Raw genomic sequence first — 21,669 nt, 5'->3', positions numbered from 1 at the left:
TGGTTAAGTATATTCCTAGGTATTTTATCTTTCTTTGAAGCTGTTGTAAAAGGGATTGAGTTCTTGATTTGATTCTCATCTTGGTCACTGTTGGTAGACAGCAGTGCTACTGATCTGTGTACATTGATTTTGTAACCTGAGACTTTACTGAATTACTTTATCAAATTCAGTTGTCTTTTGGAGGGGTCTTTAGGGTTTTCTAGGTGTACAATCATATCCTCAGTGAACAGTTAACTGCTTGACTTCTTGTTTTCCCATTTGGATGCCCTTTATTTCCTCCTCTTGCCTGATTCTAGAATTTCCATTTTGTTCTTTTAATACTATTTACATCCTGCCGAAATCTTCACTTGTGTTTTCATTGTCTCTTTGTCTTTAAATTCCCTAGTATATTTTTTAGAGTATTTTAATGCCATTGCCTGTTAATTCCAGCATCTGAGCCATTTGAAGTTCTGTTTCTATAAGTTACATTTCTTCTGGCTGCAGGTCATGCTTTCCTGCTTCCTCCCATGTCTAGCAGTTGTTGTGACATGCTAGGCATTATGAATATTACATTGAATGGAGTGTGGAGTATTCTATAAAGGTCGCTGAATTTTATTCAATCAATCAGTTAAAATCTTTTAAGCCTTAGTTCTATGCTTGCCTTCCTTGATACATTTTCATTTCATCCTCGGTTTTAGGGTATGGTCATTATTCTAGAACATTGTGTTTACTCATAAAGCATGCTTTTTTCTGAGGTCTCAACAGAATAGCTGACTTTTGGCTTTTGCTGGACCAAACTGCAGTGTTTCCTAGCACCATGTGATCTCAATCTCTCCATTTATTTCTCAGTTTCACAAGAGTTTCTCCCTGCAAGCCTTTGTGAACCTCAACCTGTGCATGTACAGGTCAGTGTTCAACCAAGGACCTATGGGAAACATCTCCACAGGCTTCTAGGTGTCCTCTCTGTGCAGTTTCCTCCTCTCTGTACACAGCCACTCAAGCGGTACCCTAACTCCCATCTCTAGTTCTTCAATTCAGTGAGACTGCTGTTCTCTGCTTGAACTCTATCTCCTTACCTTCAAGGGAAGGACTTACAGGCAGCAAGTCAAGGAGAATAGCGGGCTCACCTCATTTGTTCCCTTCTTTCAAGGATCACAGTCCTTTGCTGCCAATTATCCAATACCTGAATCCTATCATATGTTTATGATCCAGTTTTCTGTCATGGCTAGCCATTGTGAAAGTGATGTTGAAGTGGTTTTTGTAGGAAGACATATTGTTTTGCTTTGTTTTTAGACACATACAAAATACTAAAGAATGGAATCACAAATCTAAATGTGAGACTCTTATCTTTACTATGGCAGTAGTGGCTCTGGGTTTTGTTATTACCATGAACCAGGATCTTCTTGTTCCAGGGAAAATTGTTTGTTAGGGCATGTGTGTGTATGTGCGCACACATGCATGTTCTTGTGAACATGTATATATGAGTTATCACACTAACTGAATTATGAAATGTGTCAGGTATTAGTTAAGAATATGATGAAGCAGGTACAGTGAGATGCTGTGAACTTCCTCCTCTAAGTTGGTCCATCACTTTTTGTCTTTGTATTTAATCTTCAATCTGTAAGATGGGTATATTGGACCCAGGATAGTTTTTGATATACTTTTAAGAGGGAACATATGTCTTCTATACCACAAATGTTACTTTTGTGAAAGCACTTCATAAACTGTAAAAAGCTATGCAAATGTAGGCCTCAACATATTATTTCTTTCCAAATTGTATTTCAATACCTTTCACATCTAGAATTTATTATTCCAGTATATCATTGTATTTTCTATTGCTGCATAAAAAATTATCCTAAAATATAGCGGCTTAAAACAACCCACATTTATTATCTCAAAGTTTCTATGGATCAGGAATTGGAAAGCAACTTAACTGAGTCTTTCTGATGCAAGGTCTTTCATGAGATTACAGTCAAGATGTCAGCTAAAGTTAGAATCATCTGAAGGCTGGACTGAGCCTAGAGGATTTGCTCCCATGTTGGCAGAAAGCCTCCGTTCCTTACCGGCCATTGGCAGGCATACTTAATTCCTTTCCACATGGATCTCTTCACAGAGCTTCTTGAGTGTCCTCACAAGAGGGCAGCCAACTTTTCTCACAGCACGTGGTCCAAGAGAGACAGCAAAAAAGAAAGCCACAATGACTTTTTATGACCTAATCTTGGATATGACACACCATCATTTCTGCTATATTCTATTTATTAAAAATGAGCCATTAAGTATGACCCACACCCAACAGGAAGAGAAATTAGGCCCCATCTTTTTTTTTTTTAACCTTCAAAGAGATTTTTTTCTTAATTTTAAAATTTTTAATTGGCATGTTGTAATTGTACATACTTATAGGGTACAGAATGATAATTTGATACAGGTATACAATGTGTAATGATCAAGCAAGATAATTAGCATAGCCATTACCTCAAACATTTCTCATTTCTTTGTGTTAGAAACATTTAAAGTCCTCTCTTCTAGCTATTGGAAATTATGCAATGAATTTATTGTTAACTATATTCACCCCACAGTGCTGCAGAACACTAGAACTTATTCTTCCTATGTAGCTGTAATTTTGTACCTATTAACCTCTTCTATCCTCCCCTCCCAACTACCCTTCCCAGCCTCTGGTAACCACAATTCTACTTTCTACCTCTAGGTAAGTTCCATACTTTAAAGGAAAAAGTATCAAAGAATGTGTTGATATACACTTTAAGACCACCACAATATCATATAATATTTTCCTGAACCAAAGAATTTATTTACCTCTGGATTAACTTGGATCTACTATACAGAAAAAGTTACCTGGACCAAGCCCTTTCTTTGTAGCTGAAGCATGAGCCAAGCCCATCTGGTAGTCAATCTGTGAGATCTCTGTGTCATGTTAACAGTTTTATCCATCTGTGGCTAGTTGTCTCAGTTTTCTTCTCTCTAGGCATGTATTTTCTGATTGTATCTTCCTGGCAACATTTATGAATTTAACTGGGCATTAGGATGGTGAGAATATTTTTATAAAGTGCTTTCTATGTAGAGGCTAAGAATTAATGATTCACCCTTTAAAATGTAAATTTGAAAAAAAATTTCTATTTGCCTCTTGATTATATACTATGTTCCCTCTTCAGAACCCAGAATTCTTTCTCTTTAGAGGCATGGAATCTGATCCTCTCCTTGGTAATTAGAAAATCAAGGTAATGCATTTGAAATTGTTACAGAAATATACTCCAATTTGGAAGGAGACAGTAGGGCAAATGTATTGGTAACAAATTCTATTCACATGCACTACCCTAAAAAGTGCTTTCGAGCCCATAAAGAGCTCTGCAGATTTGTTATGGTAATTATTTGTCTTTGTTATTACTTGGTGCAACTTCCACTGACATTAATATTGAATATGAAATCTTCAGAAATAGAAAGGAAAATCCTCCCTCTCTCGCTTAATCCACTGAATCCCCCTGAAATGAGGAGCAATCCCAGATGATTATCCCAAAGCAGAATTCATCCAGTTCACTTAGCAAAGTCCTCATATTTGAATATTGACAGAGGAACGTATTTACGTTTGTCTAGTTCTTTTTCATCAAAGTTTACAATAAACAATCCCTTCTTGCTTTGCTGTCTGTTTTTCACAGATTTCTTGCCAGAACCTTTGTTTTCCCTCAGGGGTTCAAATAAGCACAAAACAGAGTACCATCATAATTTTTCTGTTGCTCCCTCTCTAGAGGGTGTTAAATATTACGGGATCACCTAAAAGAAAACTACCCACTGCCTGCTATTCTCAGTCACTTCCCAACCTCTGGTCTATTGCCTTATTTAAGGAGAAAAAGATATCAAATACCCCAGTCATTTTTTAAATTTTCCCAGAAAAAAAAAGAGGTTAATAAAAGAGCCAGAAAATCCCCGTGTATCAAACATTCTGCTGCTTAGAGTATCTAGTAAAATAAAAGATGAGATTCCACATGCTTGACCCACCAGTTCCCATTTACAGCTGTGAAACATGACGCTCAGAGTTGGTGTTATTAGTAGTAGTATTACTAAAATGTTGTAACTAAACTCAAATCTTGGTCTTCAGTTTCTGGAACCTATGCTTGTTCTAACATGCACACCACATCCCCTCTGGAATAAAGATCCTCAAAAGAGAAGAAATATTGCTAATGATAAGAAAAATACCATCAAGTTCCAGATTTGACTTGTGATGACTGCTCACATCTATTGTCCTTGAGGTGTGACTTGATCTCTACTTCAGAAGAATCCAGATAGATTGATGCTACCTGCTGTCTGCTGCCCATCTGGACCCTCCCATGGGCTGGCTCTCTGTGCTGCCTCATCAGATACCTTCCCTGTTCCAGGGTGATTTCAAAGGCCGGCCTTCCCTTAGCACATTTATCTTCAACCCCCAGTGCACAAGCAGAGCACACACTAGACTAACTCATTTATTTCTACTCATTTATTGATGGCCTTTCATAACCAAGTTATTAAGTCATCAATAACTTCAGAGAAATAAACGAATGTATCCGGAACTGGGTCAACAGATATTTAAGACATATTCTGAACATTTTATCTAGGATCAGTATAAATGTCAATGCTGGGTTATCAGTGGTATTTTCCCCACCTGGGAAAACATATTTCACAGGTGTTTTATTCTAATTAGATCCAAGTTTATTCCTCATAAAGTATTGAAATGAATAGCATCTCCAGTCACCCACATAAAATGAAGGTTTTTAAAAAGGAGATTGCATGTGTTAATAATTTTCCAAAATACTACCTAACGTATGTTGCTCCCATCAGCTGACCATAAATATCCCTGGAAGGTTTGCCAAAAATAGAGTATAAGCTCTTTCAGAAGTGCTTATGAGTTCTGATATATTCCCCTCGGGAAATAAAAAGGAGAGGAAAAGGAGAAAAAGAGAGGATTTCTAAGACCTTGGGAAACCCTTGAAACCAGTATCTAGAAGACTAAAGAAATTCCTAACACTAAAGTTAAGCTTCTATGGGGACATTTTCAAAGCCACTGGCAGTTCACCCAGCTGAGGGGAACCCTGCATTTTCGTTATGTTTCAGGGTATGTATACCTGCTATATCTCAGCCTGCAGGAGGAGCATTCCACTGTTCTGACCTCCCCTTTTGCACTAGTTTGCTCTCCATTTGTATCCTGGGGCCCCATCTAGATAAGAGAAATCTTGCCTGCTTAGGGCCTCAGTATTTTTGGAAACCTATATGTATCCCAGTTATATCAGTTTCCTCATCTGTAAAATAGGAATAATAATAGACCACACGTCATCAAATAATTATAAGACTCTGAAGTGTTAATGTATGAAAAGTATTTAGAATGGTGTCTGACATATGGTAAGTGTTCAAGAAGTACAGCTATTACTGTTGCCATTAATAAAAAGTCTTTTCCATATGATTAGGACCTAAGAGACCAGCCAGTCCAATTTCCTCAATTCATTTTACAGACAAGGAAACTGCAGCCCAATGAAGTTACGTAGCCTATTAATAGAATGTCCGTGCTTTTGAATTAAAGGCTGAATTAGAAACCTGCAGAAAAACATTCTCTCTGAAGTCCGGCGGTCCTAGACTAAAATTCCAATTGTTACCTTCTAGTTGTGTGACTTTGAACTCACTTCTTTCCTTCTCTGGGACTCTCTAAAATCCCTATGTGCAAAATAGGTACAATGCTACCCACCTTGATAGAGTATTGTGAGAATTGAAAAATAATGACTGAAAAACTTAATGACTGGATAATGTAACTAGCATTCTGCCTGGGAGTTCATGGGCATTCAATAGCTTGGGCCCATCATTATTAGGAACATCATTCAGCTGCAGACTGTCTACCAGAATCCCGGCCCCTGATTGCCAGTATAGCTCACCACAACACTGCCCACCCTTACATTAAAAAAAAAAAAAAAAAGGAAATTTGCTCTCATTCCTTTTTATCAGCTTTTTAAATGACTTTCTAGTCATCAGTAGATATTATCCGCTTTCAAAAATCACCTATGATTATTGATGGATAAAAATCTGTGTATCCTTATTCTTAAAGGAAAGGGTGGGAAAAAAGGCAAGTCCCCACCCTTGGCCCTGAGCTTTTCATAACTAGTTTAGCTCAACATGAGCAGTTTTGCTTTGCCAGATGAACCCCAACATGCTGTTGAGAAACAGTGGCTCAGAAACAATTTGAGGATGATGGAAAAAACGCTGTGTGCAACAGTGATTTTGCAAATCTGACACCTTTGCTCCGGTAGAAATGCTTAGAGAAAGGTATGGGGAAGGACAGAAATTGAACCAGACACCCTGGTTTCCTTTCTTGAGGAAATATGCGTAAATTCTGACTATAGATAACAAGGCATGGCACTCCAGCCCTATGAGAAAACAGAGACCTGTGGAACTCTGATGTCCAGGAAAAGATCATCAGTGTCCCACAGCAGGGATTGGGAATAGGAATGGATTCCATGACCAAATAACTTTGAGACCCACTTCCTGTTGAAGATTTGCGATGCTCATTTATAAATGAAAGACTGAGAAGTTCTACATTTTCCTTTCTTTTATTTTAGGTTCAAGTGTACATGTGCAGGTTTGTTATATAGGTAAACTTGTGTCACAGGGGTTTGTGATATAGATTGTCTCATCTCCCAGATACTAAGTCTAGTACCACTAGTTGTTTTTTTCTGACCTCTCCCTCTTTCCACCCTCAAGTAGGCCCCAGTGTGTATTGTTTCCATCTTTGTGTCCATGTGTTCTCATCATTTAGCTTCTACTTATAAGTAAGAACATGTGGATTTGGTTTTCTCTTCCTGCATTAGTTTATTAAGGATAATGGCCTCCAGCTCCATCTATGTTCCTGCAAAAGACATAATCTCATTCCTTTTTATGAGTGCATATTATTCCAGGGTATATATGTACCCCATTTTCTTTATCCTGTCTACCATTGATGGGCATTTAGGTTAATTCCATGTCTTTGCTATTGTGAATAGTGCTGCAATGAATGAGAAGTCCTCCATTTAAGAAACCTATTTAACACTGTAGACCCCATCCTTTCCTGAATGATTAGCACAAAATTTCCATCAACATCAAGTGAACAGTGATACACTAGGAGACACTGGTAAACTACAAGTCTTGAAAAATCAAAGATCTTAAGACAATCAATGAAAAAGACAATGAAAAGTTTGGGTTTTAATTTCATTGTGAGTCTCTGCTTCAGCCATTTTAAACAAAGAATAAATGGCTGACTAAAAGCAAAGCACCCTTTGCTTTCTTGTGGGGGACAGAACAGCAGCGTCTACTGGTACACATATGTTTCAGGGGTTGAACACAACCTTTTGTGTCCAGCTATTTATCATTAACCAATGATGGAACTGGCTAGAAAAGGACAAAAAAATAAAAGCAAATCAATTTGAGCTCATCTAAGGGCTGTCTGTGGAGCGTCCAGTTGACTTTCATTGTCTTCCGTGGGTCATATCCTCAGAAGACTATTCATATTACTACTGGACTGCAATTCATGACAGAGTTTGGGCATGAAAACGGGGGGTCCAGACATAGCAACCAAGCCCACATTAAGATATATAAATGTTTTTAGTGATGAGGGTAATTACAACTGATTGAAATTCTCTTAACACACAAAATGGAATACAGTAAAAATGCCACTGGATACCCTCCTTATATTTTTTTATCTGTCTCTAAAGCTCACAAAATTTTACTTTCTTTCCTTTTTTATCCATATTTCATCCTCTTCTCTCACAAAAACACCCATCAAACACTTTCTCTTCCTCTTTTGTCTTTAATTCCTTATCATCCTCTCACCCTTTATGGCCCTTGTGGGAAAGAAAAAAAAGAGATAGACAAGCACATTCAATTGTTGCAGTCTTCTCATCAGGAATGTCTATTTCAAAAATCTTCATAATCTAAGCAGAAATATATCAAAAGTCAACCAATAGCCTTTGGCAGTAATCTATCAAATAAAATGAATAAAATATAGCATAACACTTATTAGACTATTATCCTCACTTTAGCCTTGACCTTTTGGTAATCCATAAATAAATATCATCCAAATTTGACACAAGTAAACTGTAAAATTCCCACAACAGCACTATGACAGAAATGTCATTTTTATTGATGTCAAAATAGCTTTTCTTAGCTATTTAATAAAATTGGGATTATTAAGAAAAGTAAATGTTGAAATACTCCAAAAGGGTCTCATCCACATAGCAAGATTTATGAGCTACTTTGCCTGGCAACTGCTTCACCATTTAGATGAAAATGCCTATACTTAGAAAGGTTTTTTTAAATGTAGTTAAATTTCATTTGGTTTGACATGTATTTTTATATTAAAATGTGTTTGACTATTTACCCATTGCCTTTTTTTATTGTTTCTCCCCAGGAAGCAAATAACTTGGATAAAAACACGACGAAAGCAGAGAGTGCTCGGCTCTTCAGAATGTGGTATGGCTTCGACCACAAGTATCCTTTGATAATAACGATCTCACAGATCCTGCTGCAGGCAGAGAATTACTTTAAGCTCTTAATCATTGAAGTGTGCACTCTCTTCAAGAAACACCGAAAGGTAAAGTGAATTCACAGCCAAACTTATAACAAGGAATGATTTCATAAAATAAAAAGCAGGGTAGTCCATACTTAAGTGTTTCAGAGAGCTAAAGTGAAACTTCTCAGAGTCAAATTCATCTAGTGTTTTCCTGACTGTAATGCCAGTTGATAAAATCATATAGTCCTGAAGAAGCTGTTTTGCTGTTCTTCCCTTTGTAAAGCTCCTACTTCTGGTCAGATTGGTCAAATAGGCCCGCTTGATTAAGGGCATTGTATGAACAGTTTCAGCAGCCTCTGGCCAGGGTAACCCAGCCAAAGCTCCTGCACCCTTCTCCCAGGAAGCCATTGGTGTGCTTTTGTTTCATGCTGTAAAAAATGAAGGAGTGGGAAGGAGTGAGGACAGGGGACAAAAATAAATGGGCCAAGGAGATGAATCCAGTTCATCAGAGTTCATCATAAAGTAGCACCGCTTTGTTTTCCAGGCAGACTTGAATAAGCTTTTTCCACTGAAGGGCAATTTAAAAAATCTGGCAATCACTGTAAATATAGTAGCTCAGATACACCTTGCAATGTGATTCGTGGGGCTAAGTCAGGCCTGAAGTGTTTTGCCATTGTGAGCTGCAGTAAGCAGTCTGTCTCTAATCCCAGGCAAAAGCTCCAAGGAAGAAAGGAAAGGACTGCACTGTAAATTGAATGTGTTGGGTCTTTATAGCTCGTTTTCCAGTCACAAATCCCTCTCCTTTCAGTGAGAAAATGTCAGTCACTGGATGATTTTAAGTGCCTAAGCAAAAATGATTAAAGCCAAACAGATCAATGGGAGAGAAGGAAGAATTAAGAATAGGGAAAGGAAATTCAAAGAATAGGTGAAGAAAAAGAGGTGAAAATGGACAGGGAGAGGAGGCAAGAGAAATATAGGAAATTTACAGCAGGAAGGAAAGGAAAGCAAATTAGAGGAATGACTGGAAAATAGAAAGCAAAAATTAAGAAAGAAGTGAAAAGAAACCAATTGAAGATTGCAGAGATAAGCAAAAGTAAAACAATGTGCGAATTAAAAAGCAATTTTGCAAAAGTAGAGCATTCCAAGAATTATGAAATGGTGATGTGGAAGATAGAGGATTTTTGAGGTTAGAGTTTGCTTTTTTTCATAGCTCTGTTACCTATGGCCAGATACCCTTTCTTGCTCAGTCTTTAGTTTTATGGACAAATGTAGGTTGCCACCATCTTGAGAGAAGTCCATCTTAGCCATCAATTATTTCTTAAAGGTTCTGGTATCTCATTAACTACCTGAAAACTTTCTGATCTCTCTAAGGGAATCTAGTTCTTAGAAAGTTATTGCTGGTTTTTGCTCCTGGTTGATCTCTCTTTGGAAGCAGAATTTGCCCCTGCCATTGCTTTTAAGTATCTGATAACCCAGTTTGTTCAAAATTATAAAAATTTGACTAAAGAGTAAACACAATGAGATGTACAGAAAGAACTCGGTAAATCAGAAATGAGATAAAAGATGTTTTTTTTCAAATTCTGACAATGCTATGAAGAAAGCTTTACAATGAAGAAAAGGAATAAAGTGAAAAAAAAAAAAACCTTGAAGACAAGAAAATAAAAGTTGGAGCCCATCAAAAATTTTAGCTTAGGGCAGTGACACTAAATTCAGATGATGTCATAGTTTTTGTCTCACTTTTCATTAGGGGTTTATTTCCATATGATTATAGACAGACTAGCAAAAATAAAAGCAGATTTACACTCTCAGTCATATCTCTTCTCATGGTAGTTTATCCTCCTGCACATTCATTCTAGAAATTGCTATGCTGCCACCACTACACAAATATATATTCACTTAGATAATGAAGTTTTTGTATCTTAGCTATGCTCTGAATTTATACAAAGAGAGTAGCAAGCAAACAGTTTCAACTATGTGGCCTCTTAATATATCTGTTATTTTAGAGCAAATTATCCATTTGGCATTTATGATCATTCTATTGTTCACCCAGAACCCAGGCAGTGTGTCCTGTGAACCTCATAAGTTAGGCTATGCCAGCCACCACCAGTGTAGAGATTAGCCCCTCACCCTGAGATCAGTTTGCTGGCCTGAACCAAAGAGAAATTGTCACAAGGCTGAAAGAAACTGGCTGTGTAGTTTGGAGCTGCTGAAGTTTCATTTCAGTAAAAATGAATCATGCAAATGAGGTATCACAAATAATTATTGACAAAAGAAAAAGAAGAATATATAACTTTATACACACCTATATCAGTCAGGGTTCTCCAAATAAACAGAATCAGCAGAAGTGCTTTACATATCATATACATATAGATTTATTTTAAAGAATTGTTTATACAGTTGTGGGGGCTGGCAAGTCCAAAATTTGCAGAGCAGGCTCTCTGTCTGGAAATTCAGGCAAGAGCTAATACTGTGTAGTCCTTAAGCAGAACGCTTTCTTCCTCAGAAAAGCCTAAGTTTTGCTGTTAAGTCCATGCAACTGATTGGATGAGGCCACAAACCGTATTGAGGGATAAACTCCTTTACTTAGTGTCAACTGCAGATATTAACCACATCTACAAAATACCTTAGGTGTCAACAATGACACCTAAGTTAGAGTTTAAATGAATAACTGGGTAGTCTAGCCAGGTTGAGCCATAAAACTAACAGTCACATACCGAATTTATATTCAATTAATGCTTAATATTCAGACTCAAAGGTAGAAAACCCCTCTTAATTTACTATTGTTATCAATAAAACCAGTCACTCACATAGTTTTGTTTTTTTCTTTTTCATAGCATAAGTAGTACATACATACCTTCCCCTAAAAGTTTTCCAAAAACTACAGAATAAAAGTTATAAAACTTAACATTCAATGATGATGAACAATGCCAAGCACTGTGTTCAGTGGTTTACATTTATTACTTCATTGCACCTCCCCAGCTCTGCAGGAGGCTGGGAGGGTCTAGAGATATAACAACACAAGTGTACTACTGATTGGGTTGGCCTCTGCTGCAACAGGGGCTCCCCTGTTGGAAGGAAGCCTATGGTGCCAAAACTGATGATTAATTAAGGTTCATTATGATTCAACGTGGGCAGCAATTCCAAATTATGGAGTACAAAGAAGACACTGATAAATGGGGAGATGAGAAAGGGAACTAATGTTACTGAGTAGCGATGCTTTGCCATCAGGCATGTTATTTCATTTAGCTCTCTTCATTTAACCACTCTTTTTGTTTTTTTTAATTCTTACAACCACTCTCTTTGATGTGGAGGAAACAAATTCCCAGATAACTTAAATAACTTTGTTTCTATAGCTAGTGAGGGTCAATTTCACGATTCAAGCCCAGATTAGTCTCACACTAAAGTCCATCAAGACACCTAAATAAGCTTGATTATTAACAATTCTATATCCGTGATATCTCTTACTCTACCTATAAATCCTCATGTCTCAGTATGTTCATAAATTCACCATTAAAACAATGAATAATTAGGACTCCTTACATGATACAGTCCAGAGCTCACATCTTGAACATTTATTGGCAATATATTGGTGTGATAACAAGGTTACAGGTTTTTGTTGGTCACCCAGAGAGCACCACCATGAAGGAGTCCCCAACTTCTGAATCAGATCCTCAACTTTTTAGGGGCAGAAAGTTAAATATTCAAAGACTCCAAGAGTGGTTCAGCCTGATAAAAGATGGACTCACTGTAGCCAAGCTCAAAGGAGGCAGTAGTACATACCAGACACCAAATTCCTAAATCGCCAAATCCCCATCGTGGAGGGGAAGTATGGGCAGGGGGAGATACTCTTCAGCCATAAGAAGGCTCAAGTCACAGTCTTATCCCTAGAGCCCCTCCTATCCTACTCTTTCCCCCTGGCTCACTCTGCTTCAGCTACCCTGTCCTTCCTCAGGCACACCAAGCACACTTCTGCACCCAGGCCCTTGCACTGGCTCTTCCCTCAGGCATTTGCTTGCTTCCTTCTTTACCTCTTTCATTCAGCTTGTCGGTGAGACCTTCCTGGCTGTATATCTAAATGTCTAACAGGAGCTAACTCTCTCACTCCTTCCTGCTTTATTTTTTTCACCGTAACACTTAACCACCATCTCATACAGAATGGACTTTTTTTTAATAGTTTCCTGCAACCAGGATATGTGCCTTCCATAGACAGAAATTGGGTCTGTTTTCATTCCCTGGTATGTCATCAGGGCATAGAAAAATTCCTGGCAGGGAGTGAACACTCAATAAATATTTGTTGAAGGAATGAATGAATCAATTAAGCAAGCAAGCAATATTTTCTATCCAGGGCACCTTCATTTCAGGCATTGATGTAGCAGGAAAATCCAATTAATTATGAGAAGGCTGCTAAGTGAGTCTGAAAGCAGAGCAAGAAAGAGTGGATAATATTAATGTTTTCATCCAGGCTACCCTGTGTAGACCCCCAGCCTAAGTGTCTCACTCCCTAGACAGGAACGGCCACTCACAGCAGATTTAAATCCCTATTGCTTGAGCTGACCTCCTTCCTATGGTTGGTCCCACCTTTGTTAGGTTTGATTAGTACAACGATCTGGCACATTCAAGCCTAGCTCTGGCTTAGAAGCCATTCTCTGAGTGACGTTGAATACATATGTCTTATCTCACCAGTCATGTTGATTTTATTATAACAAACTCAAAATTGTAAAGCCACTTATCATCCTCACTAGCAATCTCTTATAATGAGGAAGCAAGAAGAAGAAATCGATGCCCCCTTATTCGTATTTTAAGACATCAGATAAAACTATTTGCATGGATTCCCAGTGTTACAGCTGGTATGAGAACCTCATGTTGCCTTATTCATAGGTGACTAATGATGTTGCTTGACTATCTCCTTTCTAGAGTCTCTTTCCATTCTCTCATTTACCATCTCTCCCCTTAAACATGTGTATAAATTAGCCCTACAAATGTGAATGACACAGGATAAGAATGACCTTTTCCAAAATAAAAAGGGCAGCCTAACATCATTTTTAGCATTTCCTGTATGCCAACATCAATTGAAAATAAGGACTCATTATGTGGTTGCCAACATTTTATAAGTGTAAAGAAAGTGCAAAGAACAATGGATTGGCAAGTTGACACAGTGACAGAATTACATAAAGCCACATGGATGGAGATTTCCTTTCCGTCACTGGTTGGAATGAAGGCTGCGCTGAGGTATTGCCAACAAAATCAAAAGCCCACAGCAGGACGTGTGGATGCTGAAGATGCTTGCATTTCCCATCCTAAAGGGTCTGGCAAGGAAAGTGGCAGGTACCAGACCCCATCTTGTACAGGCTAAGGCAGATTGGGAATCCACTTCAAGAAATGTAAACATAAATATCAGGGGCATTCAAAATAATACTTGGAAACCACGTATTTAATAGATTTAAATGTAACGGCATTTTAGTCTTAACTAAAAAAAAAGAAAAGAAAAACCTTCCCCTCCTAAAACTTGACAGAATTTTTTATATCCCACACAGTCATGCTTATTTTAAGTCATAGGTATGAATATTGTGAACAGCAATTTCCATTTTAAATAATGATCCTGTACTGCAGTTTTTTCCCTATCCTGACTAGCTGAAACACCCATGAATTATTTATTGGGGTAGTTTGCTGTGGCATTGTGAATGACTTGAGTTTACTTCACAAAAAACTCTCAGAGGAACAAGCAATGTTATTTCTGTGATCCCAGTTTTATAAATGAGGTAAATGAGCCCAAGAGAGGAAAAAGGCACATCCAAGAGTACTCATGGACTTGGAGCCAACGTTTGTAATCAACAGAGAACAGGCTGTGTCCACCTAAGCAATCCAAGGATCTCAGTTCAGGTGGCCCATCCGGTGAGTTCTGGTAGCTTGAACATGACTGTGATGCCATTTTCATAAGTGTTCCTAGTGTATAATTGGTTGTTTTAGTCTGATAACTTCTTTGATGGTTCAGCAAAAGCCCCCACCGTCTGAAGGAGAGGTGTGTTTTACTTTCAGTAGCAAGCAGGAGAGAGAGCAGAGGATGTAAGTAATCTTTTGTTCAATGGATACTTTGATTGCCCACTATGTGGAGGCAGTATACTAGGTACTGAGGATAGTCATGGTTGACCCTCACAAAGTCTTGCTTTGTACCTCATGGTGGCAAAGTCCTTTGAAATCACAGGTAGTCCCTAGCACAGGAAAGGAAGGCACTGGCATCATCAGAATTTCATGGGGGGATGAACTCTTTAGGGGAGCCAAAAATTAAAATCATTGGTAACTCTCACTTGCAAAATGTAAAGATAACTCCACAAGTAGTTTCAGAAAGCAACGAAATTTCAGAATATTTGAAGTAAACATAAGCAGTCAGCTTCCTAAAGGCTCTTCCTAAACACACTCTGTGATGGCATCCGCACATGAATATGCACATAGCATTATAACTGCTTCTCCCGGGAAGCTGGCTGTAGGGAGGAGCCCAGCTTGCATTGGGCTGCAATGCAGCCATCACTCCCATCCGCTGGTTAATAACACCGAGAATACTATTATTATTTTGGGGTATTTAGGTTGGCTTTTGGTCATCCATATCCTCATGGGTGCTGCTGTAGAAAAATCTCATAGAAAGTCTTTGACTTAGCACCTAAGTAAAGTGGATTATAGCTTCCTGAAAGAGGCTGGGTTCAGTGGCTCAACCCTATAATCCCAGCACTTTAAGGGGTGGAAGCAGGAGGATCAATTGAGCCCAAGAGTTTGAGAACACCCTGGGTAACATAGCAAGACCCCATCTCTACAAAAAAAAAAAAATTAACTGAGCCTAGTAGCGTGCACCTGTTGTCCTACCTACTAGGAAGGCTGAGGCAAGACGATCACTTGAGCCCAGGAGTTCAAGACTGCAATGAGCTATGATTTTGCCCTGCCCTCCAGCTTGGGCAACAAAGTGAGATTCTCTCTCTTAAAAAATCCTGGGAGAAAACATCAGCTTCTTCCTGGACTCCTATGTTCTTATGATTTTTGGGTAGGAATCAACACAGGGGAATTTTAACAGTGTCTGGAAACACGTGCAGTCTTTTGTTCAGGTAACAACTTGGATCTTCCATAATTTTTTCTTCCGCATAATAGGAATGATACATACTATCCTCCGTTTTGGCTGAATCCATCAGAAAAGTTGGCTAGTTATTAAAACAGCTTCCTACTGATGGCAACTGATTCACTGGCCTCTCAGAACCAACACATTTAAAACAGTTAAATAGTGCAGTTTTCTCAAGACTCTATGGCCTAAATACATTGCACTATTCTTTAGTCAGTATAAACCTCTTCTGGAGACCTGACAAGTGACTACACGTTTGACTTTATGAATTGTTACCTAAACACAATGGATTCCCCACTGTGATTATAAAATCTTGTGGGTCCCGAGATGGTAACTGATTTTTGTACAATGATCCTGGGATGCTACGTAAGCTTTGGCATCTCTGCTTTGTTTTGCTTTTTTCCCTGGAAAAGTTTTAATAATATTTCTATTAAATGAAAATGCTTTCATATTTCAACTTCACTTTACACAAATGATATGAAGATCTAGATTTACACAAATAAGAAATCAGAAGGTCGCTCCTCCCCTTGTAGAATGGATAAAATAAATTCCTTTAAATCAAATTAAATATATTTATTATTTTCTCAGAGCAAAACACCATATTAGACTTTCCTCATTCATTTATTCATTCATTTATCACATTTATCAAGTCTACCACATGCCAGGTACCATCCTGGGCACTCGTGATGCACCTATAAAGAAATTCCCACAGAGCTATCATTCCAATATGATTCTGTTTCAAAATTTCTGATTTACGGAGATCTTTTCAGGAACACATCTACAGTATAAAGAAAGACACAGACATTCTACTAGTGGTTTTCATCAAACAGAAGAAAGTCTTGTTCTGTGGCCAGAAGTTATTGATTTGCTATTATAGCCTATCTACTTACTAGTTATGTAATTTTAGGAAAGTTATTTAACCATTCTGTGTCTCCATCGCTCATCTGAAAAATGGGGATAACGGAAGTCCCCACCTCATGGCTTTGTTTTGATAATTAAATGAATTAACACAAAACACTTAGAACAGTGCTCAATACACATATTATCATTATTATTTCTACCTCCACATGTCTTAAAGAGAGGCATCATGTAATGTGTATAATATTGTCATTTATTATCTGAGTGACTAAGTTTTCCATTATTTTATATACCTGTAATAATTTTTAGTTGCAACAGCTGTATTTTAATACCATTTCAAAGTCTTTAGTTTCCATAAAGGAAAGGTTTCACTTGGGCTATAAATCAGACATAATTCTTCTTCTTTGATTTTGAGTAAATGGATGGAGCTGGGTGTTAAGCTGTTCTTTTGTGTCCTCTGTTCTGCACATGCAGTTGTTTCATTTATGACTTTTCTAACTTATAGTCCATCATCTCATAGTTATTTTTCTGGAAATTACACTACAGATAGCAATTTTGACTTGATAGAGAAGTGCAGCAATTTTTCTCTTCCACAATGAAAGCAATACAAGCCTTTGATGATAATTATTCCTCTTGTACCTTACTGTGATAAAGGAAATCTTTCAATTGCACCTTTCAAGTGAAGCCATGGTGTTTTGTTATTAGCAGTGTGGTGTTATATTGAAGATTTCTAGGTCAGTACTGAATCATTTTATTAGGAAAAAAAGAGAAAGGAAAGATGATAGGGCTTTAAAAATATGTACTACCTTAATACTGCCAGTATTGAATTTAGTTTTAATATTTCTTTCCCATGAAAAAAAGAGTAGAATGTTTAAATGTCCTTTAATTGTTACTTGGTCACTCCTTTTCAACTGTAGGAGCCAAGATATTTGCAGGCCGCCAACGAGTTCATGAGCTACCAGAGACACATTATCAGCATGGGCCATGGCTGCCAGCTTCACATATTACCACTGCCAGTGAGACACAGTCCTGGGTCTAGCTCACAGACTGCAGTTATTCAGCATTTGTCTGCATGTGAAGCTGTGATAGACATCACACAGAGTGTTGGGCAGACATGTCTCTTCCCTAATTAAGGTTCACTTCACAAGGTAGATGATGGTGATTCTCAACGTATGTCAAACCAACTCATGAGAAAGAGCAGGCAAAGAGATTATTATGCTGGTGATTAATAGAGGAAAAGCTTGTTGAAGAAATAAATGCTTTTCTTCCAGTCATGTGGGAAAGGGTCCATAGAGGAACTGGGATTTCCTAACATGAAATTAAAACACCAGAAGGGAGGAAGAGCTTTCCAAGAATAGGGAGTGACATGGGGAAGGTCCTGTGGTGAGTGTGGCATGAATAGATGCGAGAGAGCCTGAATAACCCACCTGAAAAGTACAGAATTACAGGAGAGAGAAAAGAGGCAGACTCGAGGGGCAATGAATAAGCCTTTGAAGTCAAGCGTGAAACCCTTATTCCCAATGCCTAGTGTGATCAGAATTCTCTCTTGTTGGTTAATATTTTACCTTTTTTTTTGGTTACTCAAATGGCTAAAGGTAGAGTGATGTGGTACAGGCTAAATTATCCTTTCAAGTTTGCTTTCTGTCACAGATCTTACTGCTGTGAGGCTTGGGTTAGTTTTCCTATTTCTTCCCACAGAAAAAGATAATTATTCTATTATATTTTATTCAATTATTTTAACTAAATTGAATTTCAATACTTCTTCCTTAGGGGGCAAAAAGGCTTCTGCCTTCTTCTAAGCCACAAAGATAAAGAAATAAATGGTGATTGCCCTTAAGCTGCCAGCATCCTAATGAGGTAGATTGGTGGCACCATCCACCAATGCTGAGAGTTATCACAAAGTTCTGAGCAAAACAGTGTTTTCTTACTTTGTTCAGGCTGCTATAACAAAATACATTAGACTGGTAGCTTATAAACAATAGAATTTTATTGCTCACAGTTCTGGAAGCTGGGAAGTCCAAGATGAAGATCCCAGCAATGTCCATGTCTGGTGAGGACCCGTTTCCTGATCACGGGATTCACTTTCTTGCTCTATCCTTATGTGGTAAAGAAAGTAAACAAGCTCTCTTAGGCCTCTTTGATTAGGGCACTAATCCCATTCATGAGGGCAGAACTCTCATTACCTAATCACCTCCCAAAGGCTCCACCTCTTAAGGTGATCACCTTGGGAGTCAGGTTTCAACCTGTGAATTTAGGGGGACACAAACATTCAGACCACAGTAAGTGCTATGGAAGCCAGAGAGGGGTACAGCCAACTAAACAGCTTTGGAGAAGCCAGGAAGCCACACTGAAGTGACTTGGGAAGTGGGTAATAAAAGAATAAGAATCTGTGAGGAGCAGGGCTGAGAGTGTGAAGGACTTTGTGGCAAGGAAACAGCTCAGGCAAAAGCCTGAACAGGGTGCAGAGTGTTCAGAAAATGATGAAAAGTTCAGGGCAACTAGTGGGAAGTGAAACCAGGGAAGTATCATGTGCACAGATTGTGTAGGACTACATGCGTCACGGTTAAGAAAATGGATTTTATGTTATTGACAGCAGGAAACCAATGCAGCACTTTAAGCACAGAGCCACAGAGTCCTGTTTGTTATAATGCAGAGAACTGGTGGCTGTATGAAAGCTGATCTGACAGGGAGACGAATAAACTGAAAATAATCCACAATCCAGGACAGCTTCCCCGTGAAATACCCACCAGTTTTCTGTGTGGATAAAAATGTAGACAAACATGTTTCATTCTACTTTGAAAACTATTTTAGAGCATTCAGTGTGTGTTCCCAATATAAATGAGTTAATATATAAAAGTATCATTAAGAGATTATTCTTAAATTTCCACTACTGAAAATTATCCAGTGGTGTCATTGTTAGGGCCAGGGTCTACTAGAATGTTTTTTAGCTAAAAAGCCAGATCAGTCTCTAAGCTTGTCTTCTAGTATTTCAGTTTCCTGTCCATAGTCAGAAACTGGAGAATTTCAACTAATCTAACAAAAGGTTTTAACTAATCTAACAAAAGTATCTGAATTGCAATTCATTTTCAAATAAAAAGTTGTTTTTGTTCTTAAACTGATAAACTAGAATGCCACCAGCCCCTGAGCCACGCTCAGCTTCCTGGAGCAGCCTCTCGCCAATAGTGACTGGCACTGTGGCCTTTTACATGTAGGAGAAGCAGCATCAGAGAGCTAACCTTTTTCCAAAGGAAACAGACACATCCTGAAACAATTGCCTTTGACATCCCTTGAAGCCATTTCCTTGGAATTCCTTGAAATCTACCAGTGTATTAGGTTTCACTGACCTGTTGCCTATAAACATGGCCAGAACTGATTTCTAGCTCATGCAGGCTGCTAAGCAAATCTTTCCTTAATCCTTTAACATGTGTTTAATACCTCAAACAGGAAAGACTGTAGCAGCTTTATTTCCTCACTGCCCTGTCCCAGCAACTGCAAACACCTCTTCCCACATCCCTCGCTACGGACTAGCCCTTGGGTTACAGGTGTCAAGCCCTTTGCCTTTCCTTCCACTGGTTCATGTAGACACAGAATTACGCCTGGAATGCTCAAGAGCAGCGAGTGGGTGTCAGTCATGAGGGGTGGCTGACCAAGGCTGGCTGTGTGCACCGCAGACTCTAGGTGCTGAAGGAAGAGATGTCCCCAAAGTACCCCTAGGCAAGTGCCCCACATGGTAAACAACTCTAGCAGTACAAGCTGAGAAGTCTGGTATTTAATTGGCTTGGCCAACTTTTTTCCTTTTTTTCCCCCTTAGTCTAAAGTCCTCAGGCCTTCTCTGATCTGAAATATTCAGAAGAGGAACATTATGGTAATTGGTAATTGTACAAGCACTTTGCAAACATCAAGTGCTTCATAAAGTTAAAATGATACTAAATTCAGTGACAGGTTTATAGGCCTGAAGGCCTTCAGACTCATTTTGCAGATATAAACAAAGAATTTTATTACATTTTTATTATTTTTAAATTCTAGCTGATTTCCTGCTATATTCAAGGTTATGATGAGCACATAAGTCTCCTCTCAGTCCACAGATATGCCTTATTGAGAAATCTTCCTCACCTCAATCTTCGGCTTCTACAAATCCGACTCTTTGGAAGATATCCCACTGTGGAATGGGTACTCCCCTCCACCATCAACTGTTCACCCAGAATCCCTCTCCTTGACCTTCCAACAAACAGAAGTTGATGCTCTCCAGCTGAGGCCCTTCCTTCCTGGCCTAGCCTTTGTAAGAACTGTTTGTGTTCCTGTTGGGAACTACAGATTCAATCCCTGATGAACGCACCTATCTTTCTTGCTAGCTCAGTCTTTTGCAAACCTTTGAAAATGTTGTCTAGGCCATTTAGAAGAGACATAATATTTAAATCAGGGATTTTCAAAATGCTGATCATAACTCATTAGTGGTTCTCACAAGCAATTTAGTGGGTTCCTAACCAGCACTTCTTAATAAATAGTAGACTAGAGAAAATATCACAGTGCATTGATGAATTAGAAGTAAATTTTATTTCATAAAACTTGTTTCAGGGGTGTGTGCATGTACACTGGGTTGTGATATAACATGTATGCCTTAATGGGGTCATAATCTAAAAGCTTTTAAAACCTTGATCATTGCTGGTATGAAATTCTTGTGTAGGAACTCTCAGGCCTTTTCCCTAATTGCTTTAAGCACCCAGCAAGTTGAGCAAGGAGCCATAAGAACACAAAGAGAGAGAACCCTCAAATCTAGGTTTATTTTGGAAAAGCTAACAGTTGGTGGATTCGAGCTGGACTTTGAGAAAAAGATGGAATTTTACTAATAGCAACTGGAGGGAGCTGAATTAAAGGCCAGATTTGGGGGAGAGAGAAGCAACATGGAGCTGTGGACAGAGCAATGAGTTTGAAGATCTAGCTGCTAGTCATCCCTCAGCCCCTCAGCTGTGGAACTCTAGGTTCCAGGCCTGCCCTGAGCCACTATTTTCTAATCTGTAAGATGAGTATAATCATATCTGTCCCACAGAGTAACTGTAAATTTCAAATGGAAAAAGGTGAATGAAACCACTGTGAACACTAGGAAGTACAAAACACACAACATACACGTTTTATTTTTCTAGACAAAGCAAAGGTCACAAGTAAAGGTGCAAATATGGAAAACTGTTGTGTATGCTTGGGGTTAAGTGAGGATTGCAGC

General features: G+C 38.5%; 1 protein-coding gene across 1 annotated transcript in view; it reads left to right on the top strand.

The window, feature by feature from the left end:
• Positions 1 to 21,669, top strand: part of SLC9A9 (solute carrier family 9 member A9) — a 586,998-nt gene that overhangs the window by 476,948 nt on the left and 88,381 nt on the right. The window contains exon 14 of the mRNA XM_005546010.4: positions 8,390 to 8,469. Within this exon, the coding sequence (XP_005546067.2) occupies positions 8,390 to 8,469 (80 nt within the window). The remainder of the gene's footprint in view (positions 1 to 8,389; positions 8,470 to 21,669) is intronic.

The sequence above is a fragment of the Macaca fascicularis genome, chromosome 2 (assembly GCF_037993035.2).
Source record: "Macaca fascicularis isolate 582-1 chromosome 2, T2T-MFA8v1.1".
Classification (NCBI taxonomy): domain Eukaryota; kingdom Metazoa; phylum Chordata; class Mammalia; order Primates; family Cercopithecidae; genus Macaca; species Macaca fascicularis.
This window is presented reverse-complemented; position numbering and strand designations above follow the sequence as displayed.